Source organism: Pseudophryne corroboree, chromosome 7 (genome assembly GCF_028390025.1).
Source record: "Pseudophryne corroboree isolate aPseCor3 chromosome 7, aPseCor3.hap2, whole genome shotgun sequence".
Classification (NCBI taxonomy): domain Eukaryota; kingdom Metazoa; phylum Chordata; class Amphibia; order Anura; family Myobatrachidae; genus Pseudophryne; species Pseudophryne corroboree.
In genome coordinates, this window is record NC_086450.1 from 227,684,556 (window position 1) to 227,703,316 (window position 18,761).

General features: G+C 47.2%; 1 protein-coding gene across 3 annotated transcripts in view; it reads left to right on the plus strand.

Annotated features, from left to right (window-relative positions):
• Window positions 1-18,761, plus strand: part of EPB41L5 (erythrocyte membrane protein band 4.1 like 5) — a 562,556-nt gene that overhangs the window by 128,670 nt on the left and 415,125 nt on the right. For all 3 annotated transcript variants that reach the window (XM_063933986.1, XM_063933985.1, XM_063933987.1), the window contains exons 3-5: window positions 1,740-1,844; window positions 4,437-4,479; window positions 5,128-5,206. In XM_063933986.1, the coding sequence (XP_063790056.1) occupies window positions 1,740-1,844; window positions 4,437-4,479; window positions 5,128-5,206 (227 nt within the window). The remainder of the gene's footprint in view (window positions 1-1,739; window positions 1,845-4,436; window positions 4,480-5,127; window positions 5,207-18,761) is intronic.

Genomic DNA, 18,761 nt, shown 5'->3' on the forward strand with positions numbered 1-18,761 from the left:
ATCCGCACTCTCCCGCCCGTTTGGGAGCTTTGGTATAATCCCCATGGTCCTTACGGAGTCCCAGCATCCTCAAGGACGTTAGAGAAAATAAGATTTTACTTACCGGTAAATCTATTTCTCGTAGTCCGTAGAGGATGCTGGGCGCCCGTCCCACGTGCGGACTTCTTCTGCAAGACTTGTATATAGTTATTGCTTACATAAGGGTTATGTTATAGTTTATCGGTTGAACCGTGGCTATGTTGTTGTTCATACTGTTAACTGGGTAGTTTATCACAAGTTATACGGTGTGGCTGGTATGGATCTCGCCCTTAGATTTACAAAAATCCTTCCTCGTACTGTCCATCTCCTCTGGGCACAGTTTCCATAACTGAGGTCTGGAGGAGGGGCATAGAGGGAGGAGCCAGTGCACACACAGAGTCCAAAGCTTTCTTAAAGTGCCCTATCTCCTGCGGAGCCCGTCTATTCCCTATGGTCCTTACGGAGTCCCAGCATCCTCTACGGACTACGAGAAATAGATTTACCGGTGAGTAAAATCTTATTTTTGGATTGTGGGAGGAAACCCACGCAAGAATGGGGAGAATATACAAACTCCGCACAGTAAGGGCCATGGTGGGAATCGAACCCATGACCTCAGTGCTGTGTGGTAGTAATGGTTTTGTCATGGATGACTCATCAGTTTAAAATGCCTAGTAATAGAGCAAAATATGCAATATAATAGGCTAGATTTTAGCTTTATAGATGGTTTAAATTCTGCAGCATTAAAATCGGCCCCATTGTATGACCTTTTTGTGTTTTCAAATTGGTAATGTTGCTAATTAGTGGGTTATGGTTTCTTTTTCTTTTTTCTTCATGGTTTAATAACTTGTATTGTTTTGAGCTTTTTGTTTTATTTAAATTAAAAAAACAAAATGTATTACTGGAATTATCTGTTTATCATTCTTGATATCCTCAATCTATCATATTCTTACAATTTGACATTTTCTTGTTCATTATTAAACTGTATAGATCTGTGAAATATGCATTACATGGGTGTAATCTGCTGGAATAACATATCGCAGTAGAACCTTGGTGGGTTGTCTGCCAGTAGACTCCTTAAGAGCCCATATATTGCTCCAGGTACTTTTTATTTGCTTATTTGCACAGAAAATTGAGCCTAATTCCGATATTGTCGCTAATGCAATCGCAGCTATGATTTTTGTTCTTCATGCAGCTACTGAACGGAAATTTGCTAATGCCACAGCTGCCTTGCAATGAATTTAGATGCCCATCGTAGGCCTCACAGATCCCAGCAAATGCATACAAATACGCAGCGTTGGTTGCGAATCCTTCGATAATTGACCATCTGAGTAACCGTCTATTCTCATGCAGAATGGTCGCGGGAGCTGAGACTTGACACAATGTTTTCTGCATAGAGGATCACAAATATAGGCAGATACAGACCCCGTAAACGGTCACAACACGCTAACGTTTTTGCCGCCACTCCCTGGTACCTCCCACAAAATAGCCCAAGTCTGTCAGTCACTTTCTAATAAATCCGTACTGCAACTGTAGTAGCATTCGATTGCTGTTCAGTCGTGGGTGTGCGCACTGCGGCTAAGACACTTTCTTAGTCCACCAATAATTGCTTAACTGCGTAAATATCGAAATAGCGGCCACATCTAAATCAGGGCCATTGTATCATTTGGGTTAATAAGTCTGGTTATCCTAGCATTTTAACCTGGTTTTCTGTTCTATTTTAGAAAAAAGCCAAAGGCCAGGAACTGTTTGATCAGATCATGTATCATCTAGACCTGATCGAGAAGGATTATTTTGGGTTACAATTTATGGATTCCGCTCAAGTGCCTGTAAGTTTTGCTGCAGCGTTCCATTTCACCAAAATATCTTTCCTTTCCATTGCACCTTTTGAATGATTGCTGCTTTTATGTGAATAATGGAACCTGATATGTAACTCCTTCTTAAGATTCTGTTATTTCTGCTCAATGGCCAAATGTTTGAACTTGTGGATTTAGTATCTGCCCTTTAAAATTCAGGTTACACTTTCTGTGTAACTTTCTTAAAGATTAAATGTTTTGTAAATGGTAAGGACTGTTGAAAGCTTATTAATAACGCCTTAATAAATCACAGCTTTGGCTGACTCCATTTTACTGTCTATACTTGGACTCATTGCTCCTTGGAGCTCATGGGGTTAATTCCTACCTTCTTGTGTCCCAGCTGCGGGTGGGGGAGGTAATGGGCCAGGGGAAAAGCTGTGTTTTGCTTCATCTGGGAGCCTGTTTTCTTTCATCTCCTCCACATTCCTGGGCTGGAAGCAGAGTAGTTCTGAGACAGGCACAGATAGGTGGCGGATTTACCTCCCACCAGAGCCTCTAATAGGGGGCATTCTCTGCCTGTGTTGTGGTCACACTGACAAGAAATCCATTAGAGAAGTGGGGGATAAATGGCTGTTGCATTCTTAGCTAAAAAAATATTTTTATAATTGGCAGGCTACCATTGTTTCACTTTAGTTTTAGCTAACTTATATTTAAAGTTGTATTTCTACTTTGGGACAGAGCGCTGCATTCGTTTCTTGAGCTTGAAATTATCAGCAAAAGCTTATACAGCCCTGTTTTTTTATTCATACTTGTACAGGTCACTTATTTATACAGGTCAGCTCCTCTTCTCTGTAACAGGACTCTGGAGGCATTTGCAATATTTAATTTGAATGTATGTAGGAAGTAGTATGAGGGTGGTATTCAATTTGCTCCGACAATTTCGAAGCGATCAAATTCACCCCCACTTGAGGGCCGTTTTTACCTGTGTGGTGTTGTTGTTTTTTTTTTTTAAGGCATTTTCGCCAATGCCTTTTTAATTTTTATTTTTTTATTTTTTTTTATTTTAATTTTCCCTGAAAAGGCATTGCCGAAAAATTTCTCAAAATCGACGAAAAGGGACCACTTTTTTGCAGGTGCAAAAACACGTGGATTCGCCGATCCACATGTTGTTCGCTCCTGACAATTTTTTCGCCTAGGCAAAAAAGCGGCACTGCTATTGAATAGGGTGAATCCCCGTTCGCCCTAAGAAATAGTGGAAAGTGCAGTTTTTTTTTCACAAGGTAAAAAAACAGACGTAATTGAATAACCCTATGAGTCATACTCAATTTAGTTTAACAACTGTGTAAACCAAAATCTTTGCGATTGATTAAAACTTTGTCTTTCAACTCCAGTGCTCAGGGACCCTAAAGCTGGGTACACACTAGACAACATTTTGGGCGGGATTCAAATGTTTTATTGCCCCCGATCTCCCATCTAAAGTGACGGGAGATCGCGGAGCGATATTATAATGACCCCTGTTATCGCGCTGATCACTCCCATAAGAGACGAGTTTAGCTGCGTAAAGCAGCTAAACCCGACTAAAGACATTGGCGCGATCGTGAAAAGTCCCGTTTAGGCATCCAAACGGGTCACTTTTCGCGCATTTCAGCTCACCACATCCCCCGTTGTCTGTACATGCTGCTCAATCTGGGGACTTCAAATGCAGCATGGCTCCACTTGCCCTCGCCCCGCTTTCATGCTTGCTGTCGCGCCATTGCTGCCAGCACCCCCACAGGCTGTGTATATGCCTTTTGTCAAGCTGGCACCCCTGCCGGCTCAGTCGCTCCCGATCTCGCTGGGTACACATTATCATCTAATGTGTACCCAGCTTAACAGTGCAGGTTTTGTCAACCGGTAATGAATACACCTGTGCACAAAAGGGGTCTTTCCGAGTTGATCGCACGCTGCCGATATTTGCAGCGATCAGGTTACTACTGCCCATGCGTATGCACCGCAATGTTCACGCGCGTCGTACGGTTACAAACAGCATCGTTGCTGGGCAATGCTTCTAGCGACGAATCCATTTGCATGTGTGTTCGCAAGGAGATTGACAGAAAGAGGGTATTTATGGGTGTCAACTGACCGTTTTCTGGGAGTGGCAGGGAAAACGCAGGCGTGTCCAGGCGTTTTAGGGGCGGGTGTCTGACGTCAATTCCGGGACCGGACAGGCTGAAGTGAATCGCAAGGGCTGAGTAAGTTCAGACCTCTGAAACTGCATAAAACTTTTTCGTCCCGCTCTGCTGCACATGCAATCACACACTTGCAAAGCGAAAATACACTCCCCCGTGGGCAGCAACTATGCGTTTGCACGGCTGCAAAAAGTAGCTAGCGTGCGATCAACTCAGAATGAGGGCCAAACTACGGGATCTGTATAGCATGCATGTGTAGTGCTAAAATTGGGGAACACTGGATTAGGAGATGCTTTGATGGATGAGATTTAACTGCTATAGTTTTGCTGATACCTACAGGTTTCTTATCTCTGGGGATAACCATTGCTACAGACCTCCAGGGGATGTACTATTGTTTTATAATATCATGCATGTATGAATTATTATTGTCTAAGTCTTTAAACTCTTATCTTTTTAGCACTGGCTTGATCATACAAAGAGTATCAAAAAACAAGTGAAGAGTAAGTACTAAAACTGCCTGTGATTGTAATATTTTGTTCATGCTGTAAGTACACAGATGTAGAGACCTTGAACTTGACATAATCCTGCCTGTTCCATATGTCACTAAAGGAAATGATTTATGTCCCTTCTGGTGCATTGGCTAACCTCCCATTGACCACACTTTACTTACACTGAGGACCAGGGATGCCTATTTACCATCCTAAATAAATTATTCTAGAAGGTGTGGCTAGAGATGTTTTAATTGAGAATATGGGAGAGTCCATTCCTTATCCCAGATCTGTTTTTGCAGAGTGCAGCTAAGGTCAAAATAATAGAGATGTTCCCCAAGAAACCACAACCTATCTCTAGCAGTCTTGGATACCAGGTTCTGTCCTCTCAAAACAATTGGTGGAGAAGCAGAATTAAACTTCTGATGTAGCTGAAATTGAGACTACATAAATTTGGTATGGGTTACTTATACTGTATTTCCTCTTTAAACCAGTAAACTGCAGCCTGTTCTGGATTTCTTGGAATGAAGTTAAAATCCTTTTTGTCAGATTTAATTTTACAGTTGTGAAAGCGGAGATGATGTTGACGTGTTCATGTTTGGGTCAGTGATTACTTCTTTTTGAATAAGATAAGTGTGGCACTTGATTTCTCTATTGCAGTTGGTCCACCGTACTGTCTCCATCTACGCGTGAAATTCTACTCCTCCGAACCCAACAATCTGCGTGAAGAGCTCACTCGGTGAGTCTGGGAGGGGGCTCTGGGGGTGGGCCACATGCCAGAGTGCCGCATCATCATTCTTAACTGCAACCACTGAAATGTAACTTTGTAGTGAAACACGCAGACAGCACTATATACAGGTGTCTTGTTTTCACTGTTTAGTTGTTGTTGTTGTTTTTTTTTTTAAACTACAGTTCCCACGTACAGAGGATTAATGAAAACTTACATTTTTGGGAAAATTCAATTAGCCGCGGGGCTTAAGCTGGGTACACACTGCCTGATCCGCCTATAGTTATACCTGCAGATCAATTGATCTGCAGCTATATCTATCAGTGTGTACCTAGCATTACTGTGTGGTTCTGTTTCTGCCCTGAGCAATTCAGTTACTGCTGCTTCTCCACACTGTAAGCCCCAGAGCTGGCGCTTAATGCAGATTTCTCATACGTCCTAGAGGATGCTGGGGATGCTTCAAGAACCATGGGGTATAGACGGGATCCGCAGGAGACATGGGCACACTATAAGACTTTGAATGGGTGTGAACTGGCTCCTCCCTCTATGCCCCTCCTCCAGACTCCAGTTAGATTCTGTGCCCAGTGAGACTGGATGCACACTGAGGAGCTCTCCAGAGTTTCTGAGGAAAAGACTTTACTAGGTTTGTTATTTTCAGGGAGACCTGCTGGCAACAGGCTCCCTGCTTCGTGGGACTGAGGGGGAGAGAAGCAGACCTACTTCTTAAGAGTTCAAGGGCTCTGCTTCTTAGGCTACTGGACACCATTGGCTCCAGAGGGTTCGATCACTTGGTACGCCTAGCTGCTTGTTCCCAGAGCCGCGCCGTCACCCCCCCTCACAGAGCCAGAAGATTGAAGCCGGGTGAGTATGAGAAGAACAGAAGACTTCAGTGACGGCAGAAGACTCGTCTGAGGTACCGCGCAGCGGCCGCACTGCGCGCCATGCTCCCACACAGATCACGACACTGCAGGGTGCAGGGCGCAGGGGGGGGGACCTCAGACTGCACTGGCATAGAAGTTAACAGTGATTTATTTTATATAAAAAAGCGCTAGCAGGTCTGGGCAGTCTTACGACTGGCCTCAGTACCGGGATAGGCGCTGGGTGTGAGCTGGCAGAACTCTCTCTGTGTCTCTCTGGCAGGCTTTAATGTGGGTCGGTCTCCTATAGCCCCAGTGTGGTTGTGTCGGTACGTGTGTGTGTGTCCACATGTCTGAGGCTGAATGCTCTTCCCAGGAGGAGGCTGGAGTGGGGACAGACAATTCTGTGAGTGGCAGTGTTGGCACCGCCGACAGATGATTGGGTGAATATGTTAAGTGTTTTAAACGCAAATATGACTAAGTTAGCTAAGAGATTTGATAAATCTGAGTCTAAAGGCCCGTACACACTGGTCGATGTATCGGCCGTTCTCTTGAACGGCCGATACATCGCGGGACCGTCGGCCAGTGTGTACGGGCGATACGTCTGTGAACTCCGTCGTTCACAGACGTATCGCGTCGGCCGCGCAGCACAGCCGACAGCCAATATGTCTAACGATATATTGGCCCGTCGCTGTGTGTGTACGGGGCGGTCGTCCGACTGCCCGTACACATGCTGCGGCGGCCGGCGGTGATTGACAGGTGAACTGGGCGGGCGTGAGCGCCCGCCCAGTTCATGACGTCAGTCCCCCGACGGATCGGGCTGTGTGTATGCACAGCACACTGCCCGATCCGTACATAGATATATCTGCAGATCAATTGATCTGCAGATATATCTAATAGTGTGTACCCACCTTAAGAACCAGACATGGAGGAAATCCATGGAGGATGCTTTGTCACAAGCCCAGGCTCCTTCGGGGTCACAGAAACGGCCATTTACCCAGATAGCAGATACAGATACCGACACAGGCTCTGATTCCAGTGTCGACTATAGTGATGCCAGATTACATCCAAAACTGGCTAAGAGTATTCAGTACATGATTGTGGCAATAAAAGATGTTTTACATATCCCTGAGGATCCCACTGTTCCTGATACTAGGGTCTGTATGTATAAAGGAAAGAAACCTGAGGTAACGTTTCCTCCCTCTCATGAGCTGAACGCACTTTTTGAAAAAGCTTGGGAAAATCTGGACAAAAGGATTCATGTTCCCAAAAGAATTCCAGTGGCATATCCGTTCCCTTCTGGGGACGGGGAAAGGTGGGAGTCAATCCCCACGGTAGACCAGGCTTTGTCGCGTCTATCAAAAAAAGTGGTGCTCCAGTCCCCTGACACGGCAGCCCTAAAGGATCCTGCGGATCGTAAGCCGGAAAATACACTGAAATCTATTTATGTCACTACGTGGTCGCTACTCAAGCCTGCCGTTGCTGCGGCATGGGTGAGTAGCGCTATTGAACGGTGGGCAGATAACTTATCATCTGAGGTAGATTCCCTAGACAGAGAGAGTGTGCTTTTGACTCTGGGTCACATCAGGGACGCTGCAGCATATTTAAAAGAAGCTGTAAGGGATTTTGGCCTTTTGGGATCAAGGGCCAATGCCATGGCGGTCTCGGCTAGGAGAGCGTTGTGGATTCATCAATGGAATGCTGACGCTGACTCTAAGAAGGTGATGGAGTCTCTACCGTTTAACGGTAGGGTATTGTTTGGCGACGGCCTCACTGACCTGGTGTCTACGGCTACCGCGGGTAAGTCGTCATTTTTACCTTCTGTTCCAGCACAACAGAAGAAAACGCCCCACTATCAGATGCAGTCCTTTCGGCCCAATAAAGTCAAAAAAAGGACGAGGGTCCTCCTTCCTTGCTGAGAGAGGAAAGGGAAAGAGGTCGCAGGCGGTGGCAAGTTCCCAAGAGCAAAAGTCCTCTCCGGCTTCTACCAAATCCACCGCATAACGCTGGGGCTCCGTTGCGGGAGTCCGCACCAGTGGGGGCACGTCTCAAGCTCTTCCAGAAAGGGAGATAGTAAGCGCTGCGATACTAAAGTTGTTTGCCACACAGAAAAAAACCTTTTTATCAGGCGCTAATAACATATAATTAAAAAAATTCCTTTTGGATGATGTCAATACAAATCAGCCGCAGGAGGGTTTATGACCTGGGGTTAGCAAGTCAATCTCATTGCACTGGACCACCCAGATGCAATCAACCACAGAACTCCAACTTTTACTCTCTTGCGCTATACTAAAAATATATATGATATGGCTGACAATAATACCAACTCCTATATTAAATTAAAATTATTTATTAATACATGAATAATCACAGATTATAAAACAAGACCGGTCTTAATACTTTGAAAATCTTTGAATCTAAAATAACGAGTATATATACTTTCCGCTATAAGGAGGTGGACTTGAGCATATTCTGTGCACAGAAGTGTATGAACTAACTCTATAGGCAAATGACTAAATCCGTATATGAAAGTCAAATATAAATCATATGTAGCTGCTAGTGGAACCGTAAATTAGTTGATTATCCATGAATAGTCACTTTGTATCACCGTTCCTTTGAAAATGACCATCCAGCGCAGCACAATATACTATATGAGAGCCACTCTAAACGGAATCTTACGTGAGGTTTGAGCAAATGTTGTCAGCAGGGAGAAGTCCCGATATTTGCCAAGATGATCTCTGGCTACGGGGAAACCGGGTCTAATTCCAGCAGGGGTCCAAACGTTTGGACCCCTGCTGGAATTAGACCCGTACTTTTCATCAGCTGCATATTTCATTTGCTGTTTGAAATATTATCGGGAGGAGAGAAGCCGCTCATCGGTGCCCGCAAACGGCACGTAGAGGTGTGGACTAGTGGAGCATTAAAGTCGAGCAGGACGAGTTACAGCAGGTGCCAGCACAGGTGCCGGTTTCCCCATAGCCTGAGATCATCTTGGCAAATATCGGGACTTCTCCCTGCTGACAACATTTGCTCAAACCTCACGTAAGATTCCGTTTAGAGCGGCTCTCATATAGTATATTGTGCTGCGCTGGATGGTCATTTTCAAAGGAACTGTGATACAAAGTGACTATTCATGGATAATCAACTAATTTACGGGTTCCACTAGCAGCTACATTTGATTTATATTTAACTTTCATATACGGATTTAGTCATTTGCCTATAGAGTTAGTTCATACACTTCTGTGCACAGAATATGCTCAAGTCCACCTCCTTATAGCGGAAAGTATATATACTCGTTATTTTAGATTAAAAGATTTTCAAAGTATTAAGACCGGTCTTGTTTTATAATCTGTGATTATTCATGTATTAATAAATAATTTTCTCTGACGTCCTAGTGGATGCTGGGAACCCGTAAGGACCATGGGGAATAGCGGGCTCCGAAGGAGGCTGGGCACTCTAGAAAGATTTATGACTACCTGGTGTGCACTGGCTCCTCCCACTATGACCCTCCTCCAAGCCTCAGTTAGATTTTGTGCCCGGCCGAGGTTGGATGCACACTAGGGGCTCTCCTGAGCCTTTAGAAAGAAAGTATAGAAATTAGGTTTTTTATTTTCAGTGAGACCTGCTGGCAACAGGCTCACTGCAGCGAGGGACTAAGGGGAGAAGAAGCGAACCTGTCTGCTTGCAGCCAGCTTGGGCTTCTTAGGCTACTGGACACCATTAGCTCCAGAGGGATCGACCGCAGGCCCAGCCTTGGTGTTCGGTCCCGGAGCCGCGCCGCCGTCCCCCTTACAGAGCCAGAAGCAAGAAGAGGTCCGGAAAATCGGCGGCAGAAGACATCAGTCTTCACCAAGGTAGCGCACAGCACTGCAGCTGTGCGCCATTGCTCCTCACACACACTTCACACTTCGGTCACTGAGGGTGCAGGGCGCTGGGGGGGGGCGCCCTGAGAAGCAATAACACCTTGACTGGCAAAAATACCACAATCTATAGCCCCAGAGGCTATATATGTGGAAAATACCCCTGCCAGTATATAGGAAAAAGCGGGAGAATAGTCAGCGGAAAAGGGGCGGAGCTATCTCCTGCAGCACACTGGCGCCATTTTTCCCTCACAGCTCCGCTGGAAGGAAGCTCCCTGGCTCTCCCCTGCAGTCTACACTACAGAAAAGGGTAAAAAAGAGAGGGGGGGCACTAAATTTAGGCGCAGTATACATTTATATAGAAAAAGCAGCTATAGGGGACATAACTCAGTTAGTCCCTGCATTATATAGTGCTCTGGTGTGTGCTGGCATACTCTCACTCTGTCCCCCCAAAGGGCTTTTGTGGGTCCTGTCCTCTGTTGGAGCATTCCCTGTGTGTGTGCGGTGTGTCGGTACGGCTGTGTCGACATGTTTGATGAGGATAATGATGTGGAGACGGAGCAGATGCCTTTAGAAGGGATGTCACCCCCTGCGGGGCAGACACCTGAGTGGATGAGCTTATGGAAAGAAATGAGTGCACGTATAGACTCCTTACATAAGAAATTTGACGACATGCCAAATGTGGGACAGCCGACTTCTCAGCTCGTGCCTGTCCAGGCGTCTCAAAGGTCATCAGGGGCTCTGAAACGCCCGCTACCTCAGACCGCAGACCCAGATGTCGACACTGATACTGACACCAGTGTCGACGACGATGAGTCTAACCTGATGCCCACTAAGGCCATTCACTGCATGATTGAGGCAATGAAAGAGGTGTTACACATTTCTGATATAACTACAGGTACCACTAAAAAGGGTATTATGTTTGGGGAGAAAAAACTACCCGTAGTTTCTCTGACGTCCTAGTGGATGCTGGGAACTCCGAAAGGACCATGGGGAATAGCGGCTCCGCAGGAGACTGGGCACAAAAGTAAAAGCTTTAGGACTACCTGGTGTGCACTGGCTCCTCCCCCTATGACCCTCCTCCAAGCCTCAGTTAGATTTTTGTGCCCGAACGAGAAGGGTGCACACTAGGTGGCTCTCCTGAGCTGCTTAGTGAAAAAGTTTAAGTATAGGTTTTTTATTTTCAGTGAATCCTGCTGGCAACAGGTTCACTGCACCGAGGGACTAAGGGGAGAAGAAGCGAACTCACCTGCGTGCAGAGTGGATTGGGCTTCTTAGGCTACTGGACATTAGCTCCAGAGGGACGATCACAGGCCCAGCCATGGATGGGTCCCAGAGCCGCGCCGCCGGCCCCCTTACAGAGCCAGAAGACTGAAGAGGTCCGGAAAATCGGCGGCAGAAGACGTCCTGTCTTCAATAAGGTAGCGCACAGCACCGCAGCTGTGCGCCATTGCTCTCAGCACACTTCACACTCCGGTCACTGAGGGTGCAGGGCGCTGGGGGGGGCGCCCTGAGACGCAATAAAAACACCTTAGATGGCAAAAAATACATCACATATAGCTCCTGGGCTATATGGATGCATTTAACCCCTGCCAATTTTTCCTTAAAAAAGCGGGAGAAAGGCTGCCGAGAAGGGGGCGGAGCCTATCTCCTCAGCACACTGGCACCATTTTCCCTCACAGCTCCGTTGGAGGGAAGCTCCCTGACTCTCCCCTGCAGTCCTGCACTACAGAAACAGGGTAAAACAAGAGAGGGGGGGCACTAATTTGGCAGATAAATCTATACAGCAGCTATATAAGGGAAAAACACTTATATAAGGTTATCCCTGTATATATATATAGCGCTCTGGTGTGTGCTGGCAAACTCTCCCTCTGTCTCCCCAAAGGGCTAGTGGGGTCCTGTCCTCTATCAGAGCATTCCCTGTGTGTGTGCTGTGTGTCGGTACGTTGTGTCGACATGTATGAGGAGGAAAATGGTATGGAGGCGGAGCAATTGCCTGTAATAGTGATGTCTCCCCCTAGGGAGTCGACACCTGACTGGATGGTCTTATGGAAGGAATTACATGATAGTGTCAGCACTTTACAAAAGACTGACGACATGAGACAGCCGGCAAATCAGTTATTACCTGTACAGGCGTCTCAAACACCGTCAGGGGCTCTAAAGCGCCCGTTACCTCAGATGGTCGACACAGACCCAGACACGGACACTGACTCCAGTGTCGACGGTGAGGAAACAAACGTATTTTCCAGTAGGGCCACACGTTACATGATCACGGCAATGAAGGAGGTTTTGAACATTTCTGATACTACAAGTACCACAAAAAAGGGTATTATGTGGGGTGTGAAAAAACTACCCGTAGTTTTTCCTGAATCAGATGAATTAAATGAGGTGTGTGATGAAGCGTGGGTTTCCCCCGATAAAAAAAACTGCTAATTTCTAAATTATTGGCATTATACCCTTTCCCGCCAGAGGTTAGGGCGCGTTGGGAAACACCCCCTAGGGTAGATAAGGCGCTCACACGCTTATCAAAACAAGTGGCGTTACCGTCTCCTGATACGGCCGCCCTCAAGGAACCAGCTGATAAGAAGCTGGAAAATATCCTAAAAAGTATATACACACATACTGGTATTATACTGCGACCAGCAATCGCCTCAGCCTGGATGTGCAGTGCTGGGGTGGCTTGGTCTGATTCCCTGACTGAAAATATTGATACCCTGGACAGGGACAGTATATTATTGACTATCGAGCATTTAAAGGATGCATTTCTATATATGCGAGATGCACAGAGGGATATTTGCACTCTGGCATCAAGAGTAAGTGCGCTGTCCATTTCTGCCAGAAGAGGGTTATGGACGCGACAGTGGTCAGGTGATGCGGATTCCAAACGGCATATGGAAGTATTGCCGTATAAAGGGGAGGAGTTATTTGGGGTCGGTCTATCGGACCTAGTGGCCACGGCAACGGCTGGGAAATCCACCTTTTTACCCCAGGTCACCTCTCAGCAGAAAAAGACACCGTCTTTTCAGGCTCAGTCCTTTCGTCCCCATAAGGGCAAGCGGGCAAAAGGCCACTCATATCTGCCCCGGGGCAGAGGAAGGGGAAAAAGACTGCAGCAGGCAGCCTCTTCCCAGGAACAGAAGCCCTCCCCCGCTTCTGCCAAGTCCTCAGCATGACGCTGGGGCCTTACAAGCGGACTCGGGCACGGTGGGGGCCCGTCTCAAGAATTTCAGCGCGCAGTGGGCTCACTCGCAAGTGGACCCCTGGATCCTGCAGGTAGTATCTCAGGGGTACAAATTGGAATTCGAGACGTCTCCCCCTCGCCGGTTCCTGAAGTCTGCTTTACCAACGTCTCCCTCCGACAGGGAGGCGGTATTGGAAGCCATTCACAAGCTGTATTCCCAGCAGGTGATAATCAAGGTACCCCTCCTACAACAGGGAAAGGGGTATTATTCCACGCTGTTTGTGGTACCGAAGCCGGACGGGTCGGTGAGACCTATTTTAAATCTGAAATCCTTGAACACTTACATACAAAGGTTCAAATTCAAGATGGAGTCACTCAGAGCAGTGATAGCGAACCTGGAAGAAGGGGACTATATGGTGTCTCTGGACATCAAGGATGCTTACCTCCATGTCCCAATTTGCCCTTCTCACCAAGGGTACCTCAGGTTTGTGGTACAGAACTGTCACTATCAGTTTCAGACGCTGCCGTTTGGATTGTCCACGGCACCCCGGGTCTTTACCAAGGTAATGGCCGAAATTATGATTCTTCTTCGAAGAAAAGGCGTCTTAATTATCCCTTACTTGGACGATCTCCTGATAAGGGCAAGGTCCAGGGAACAGTTAGAGGTCGGAGTAGCACTATCTCAAGTAGTACTACGACAGCACGGGTGGATTCTAAATATTCCAAAATCGCAGCTGATTCCGACGACACGTCTGCTGTTCCTAGGGATGATTCTGGACACAGTCCAGAAAAAGGTGTTTCTCCCGGAGGAGAAAGCCAGGGCGTTATCCGACCTAGTCAGGAACCTCCTAAAACCAGGCCAAGTGTCAGTGCATCAATGCACAAGGGTCCTGGGAAAAATGGTGGCTTCTTACGAAGCGATTCCATTCGGCAGATTCCACGCAAGAACTTTTCAGTGGGATCTGCTGGACAAATGGTCCGGATCGCATCTTCAGATGCATCAGCGGATAACCCTGTCTCCAAGGACAAGGGTGTCTCTCCTGTGGTGGTTGCAGAGTGCTCATCTTCTAGAGGGCCGCAGATTCGGCATTCAGGACTGAGTCCTGGTGACCACGGATGCCAGCCTGAGAGGCTGGGGAGCAGTCACACAGGGAAAAAATTTCCAGGGCTTGTGGTCAAGCATGGAAACGTCACTTCACATAAATATCCTGGAACTAAGGGCCATTTACAATGCCCTAAGTCAGGCAAGGCCTCTGCTTCAGGGTCATCCGGTGTTGATCCAGTCGGACAACATCACGGCAGTCGCCCACGTAAACAGACAGGGCGGCACAAGAAGCAGGAGGGCAATGACGGAAGTTGCAAGGATTCTTCGCAACTGTCAGCAGTGTTCATTCCGGGAGTGGACAACTGGGAAGCAGACTTCCTCAGCAGACACGACCTCCACCCGGGGGAGTGGGGACTTCACCCAGAAGTCTTCCACATGATTGTGAACCGTTGGGAAAAACCAAAGGTGGACATGATGGCGTCCCGCCTCAACAAAAAACTGGACAGATATTGCGCCAGGTCAAGGGACCCTCAGGCAATAGCTGTGGACTCTCTGGTAACACTGTGGGTGAACCAGTCAGTGTATGTGTTCCCTCCTCTGCCTCTCATACCCAAGGTACTGAGAATCATAAGAAGGAGAGGAGTAAGGACTATACTCTTGGCTCCGGATTGGCCAAGAAGGACTTGGTACCCGGAACTTCAAGAGATGCTCACGGAGGACCCGTGGCCTCTACCTCTAAGAAAGGACCTGCTCCAGCAGGGACCCTGTCTGTTCCAAGACTTACCGCGGCTGCGTTTGACGGCATGGCGGTTGAACGCCGGATCCTGAAGGAAAAGGGTATTCCGGAAGAAGTCATTCCTATGCTTATTAAAGCCAGGAAAGATGTTACGGCAAATCATTATCACCGCATATGGCGAAAATAGGTTGCATGGTGCGAGGCCACAAAGGCCCCAACAGAGAAATTTCAACTATGTCGATTTCTGCATTTCCTGCAAGCAGGAGTGAATATGGGCCTAAAACTAGGCTCCATTAAAGTACAGATCTCGGCTCTGTCGATTTTTCTTTCAAAAAGAACTAGCTTCAGTACCTGAAGTTCAGACATTTGTGAAAGGAGTGCTGCATATTCAGCCCCTGTTTGTGCCTCCTGTGGCACCTTGGGATCTCAACGTGGTGTTGAGTTTCTTAAAATCACATTGGTTTGAGCCACTAAAAACCGTGGATCTAAAATATCTCACGTGGAAAGTGGTCATGTTATTGGCCTTGGCTTCAGCCAGGCGAGTGTCAGAATTGGCGGCTTTATCATGTAAAAGCCCTTATCTGATTTTCCATATGGATAGGGCAGAATTGAGGACTCGTCCCCAGTTTCTCCCTAAGGTGGTGTCAGCGTTTCACCTGAACCAGCCTATTGTGGTGCCTGCGGCTACTAGGGATTTGGAGGACTCCAAGTTGCTAGACGTTGTCAGGGCCCTGAAAATATATGTTTCCAGGACGGCTGGAGTCAGAAAATCTGACTCGCTGTTTATCCTGTATGCACCCAACAAGCTGGGTGCTCCTGCTTCTAAGCAGACTATTGCTCGCTGGATTTGTAGTACAATTCAGCTTGCACATTCTGTGGCAGGCCTGCCACAGCCAAAATCTGTAAATGCCCATTCCACAAGGAAGGGGGCTCATCTTGGGCGGCTGCCCGAGGGGTCTCGGCTTTACAACTTTGCCGAGCAGCTACTTGGTCAGGGGCAAACACGTTTGCAAAATTCTACAAATTTGATACCCTGGCTGAGGAGGACCTGGAGTTCTCTCATTCGGTGCTGCAGAGTCATCCGCACTCTCCCGCCCGTTTGGGAGCTTTGGTATAATCCCCATGGTCCTTACGGAGTTCCCAGCATCCACTAGGACGTCAGAGAAAATAAGAATTTACTCACCGGTAATTCTATTTCTCGTAGTCCGTAGTGGATGCTGGGCGCCCATCCCAAGTGCGGATTGTCTGCAATACTTGTAAATAGTTATTGCTAACTAAAGGGTTATTGTTGAGCCATCTGTTGAGAGGCTCAGTTGTTTTCATACTGTCAAACTGGATATAGTATCACGAGTTGTACGGTGTGATTGGTGTGGCTGGTATGAGTCTTACCCGGGATTCAAAATCCTTCCTTATTATGTCAGCTCGTCCGGGCACAGTGTCCTAACTGAGGCTTGGAGGAGGGTCATAGTGGGAGGAGCCAGTGCACACCAGGTAGTCATAAATCTTTCTAGAGTGCCCAGCCTCCTTCGGAGCCCGCTATTCCCCATAGTCCTTACGGAGTTCCCAGCATCCACTACGGACTACGAGAAATAGAATTACCGGTGAGTAAATTCTTATTTTAATTTAATATAGGAGTTGGTATTATTGTCAGCCATATCATATATATTATTAGTATAGCGCAAGAGAGTAAAGTTGGGATACTAAAGTTGTGTCAAAATCAAGTGATTGTCACGGTGCCCCCGTCTCAACAGCGGGAAGGCTTTTATTCAAGCCTGTTCGTGGTCCCGAAGCCAGATGGCTCAGTCAGACTGATTATAAACCTAAAATCCCTCAATGTCTTTCTGAAAAGATTCAAGTTCAAGATGGGGTCTCTACGAGCAGTGATCTCCAGTCTGCAGGAAGGGGATTTTATGGTGTCTGTCAACATAAAAGATGCCTACTTGCATGTCCCCATATATCCTCCGCATCAGGCTTTCCTGAGATTTGCTGTGCAGGATTGTCATTACCAATTTCAGACGTTGCCGTTTGGTAGGTCCATGGCTCCGAGGATTTTCACCAAAGTAATGGCGGAGATGATGGTTCTCCTGCGCAAGCAAGTATCACAATTATCCCGTTCTTGGACGATCTCCTCATAAAGGCGAGGTCCAAGGAGCAATTGTTGAAGAATGTTGTCCTTTCACTGACTATTCTGCAACAACACGGTTGGCTCCTAAATTTGCCAAAATCACAGTTGAATCCAACGACACTGCTGCTGTTCCTGGGTATGATTCTGGATACAGAATTGCAAAGAGTTTTTCTTCCAATGGAAAAAGCTTTGGATTTACAGAACAGATTCTGAAACCGGCAAAGGTGTCAGTTCTTCACTGCACGCGGTTGCTTGGGGAAGATGGTGGCGGCCTACGAGGCCATTCCGTATGGCAGGTTCCATGCCAGGGTGTTTCAGTGGAACCTGCTGGACCAGTGGTCCGGGTTTCACCTGGACATGCACCGGAAAATAATTCTATCTCCCAGGACAAGAATTTCCCTTCTGTGGTGACTGCACAGTTCTCACCTTCTGGAGGGACGCAGGTTCGGGATTCAGGATTGGAACCTGGTAACCACGGATGCAAGCCTTCGAGGCTGGAGAGCAGTCACACAGGGAATAAACTTTCAGGGAATGTGGTCAAGCCAGGAAGCTTGTCTACACATAAACATTCTGGAATTAAGAGCCATCTTCAACGGCATACTGCAAGCAGAACATCATCTTCGAGGTCTGCCGGTCTTGATTCAGTCAGACAATGTGACAGCAGTGGCGTACATAAACCGCAAAGGCGGAACAAAAAGCAGAGCGGCGATGGCCGAGGCCACGAAGATTCTTCGCTGGGCGGAAAGACATGCCAGCGCTCTGTCAGCGGTCTTCATTCCAGGAGTGGACAACTGGGAAGCAGACTTCCTCAGCAGACACGATCTCCATCCAGGAGAATGGGGTCTTCATCAAGAGGTCTTTGCAGAAGTGACAAGTCGTTGGGGAGTTCCTCAAGTGGACATGATGGCGTCCCGCCTCAACAAGAAACTTCAGGGATATTGTTCCAGGTCAAGGGACCCTCAGGCGATAGCGGTAGACGCCCTAGTGACGCCGTGGGTGTTTCAGTCGGTCTATATGTTCCCTCCACTTCCAATCATTCCAAAGGTGATAAAAAATTATAAGAAGAACAAGGGTTCAGGCGATCCTCATTGTTCCAGATTGGCCAAAAAGGGCTTGGTATCCAGATCTTCAGGAATTGCTCATAGAAGATCCCTGGCCTCTTCCTCTTCGGGAGGACCTGTTACAACAGGGGCCGTGCGTGTATCAGGACTTACCGCGGCTGCGTTTGACGGCGTGGCGGTTGAACGCCAAATCCTAGCCTGAAAGGGTATTCCCAGTTAAGTCATTCCTACACTTTTTCAGGCTAGAAAAGAAGTAACGGCAAAGCATTACCACCGTATTTGGAGAAAATATGTGTCTTGGTGTGAATCCAAGAAGGCTCCTACGGAAGAATTTCACCTGGGGAGTTTGCTCCATTTCCTACAAGCAGGTGTGGATGCGGGCCTAAAGTTAGGCTCTATTAAAGTACAGATTTCGGCCTTGTCGATCTTTTTTCAAAAAGAATTGGCCTCCCTTCCAGAAGTTCAGACCTTTGTAAAAGGCGTGCTGCACATCCAACCTCCCTTTGTGCCCCCAGTGGCACCATGGGACCTTAATGTGGTGTTGCAATTTTTGCAATCACATTGGTTTGAACCTTTGCGCAAGGTTGAGTTAAAATTCCTTACTTGGAAAGTGGTCATGTTGTTGGCCTTGGCGTCCTCAAGGCGAGTGTCTGAGTTGGCGGCTTTGTCTCACAAAAGCCCCTATTTGATTTTCCATGCTGA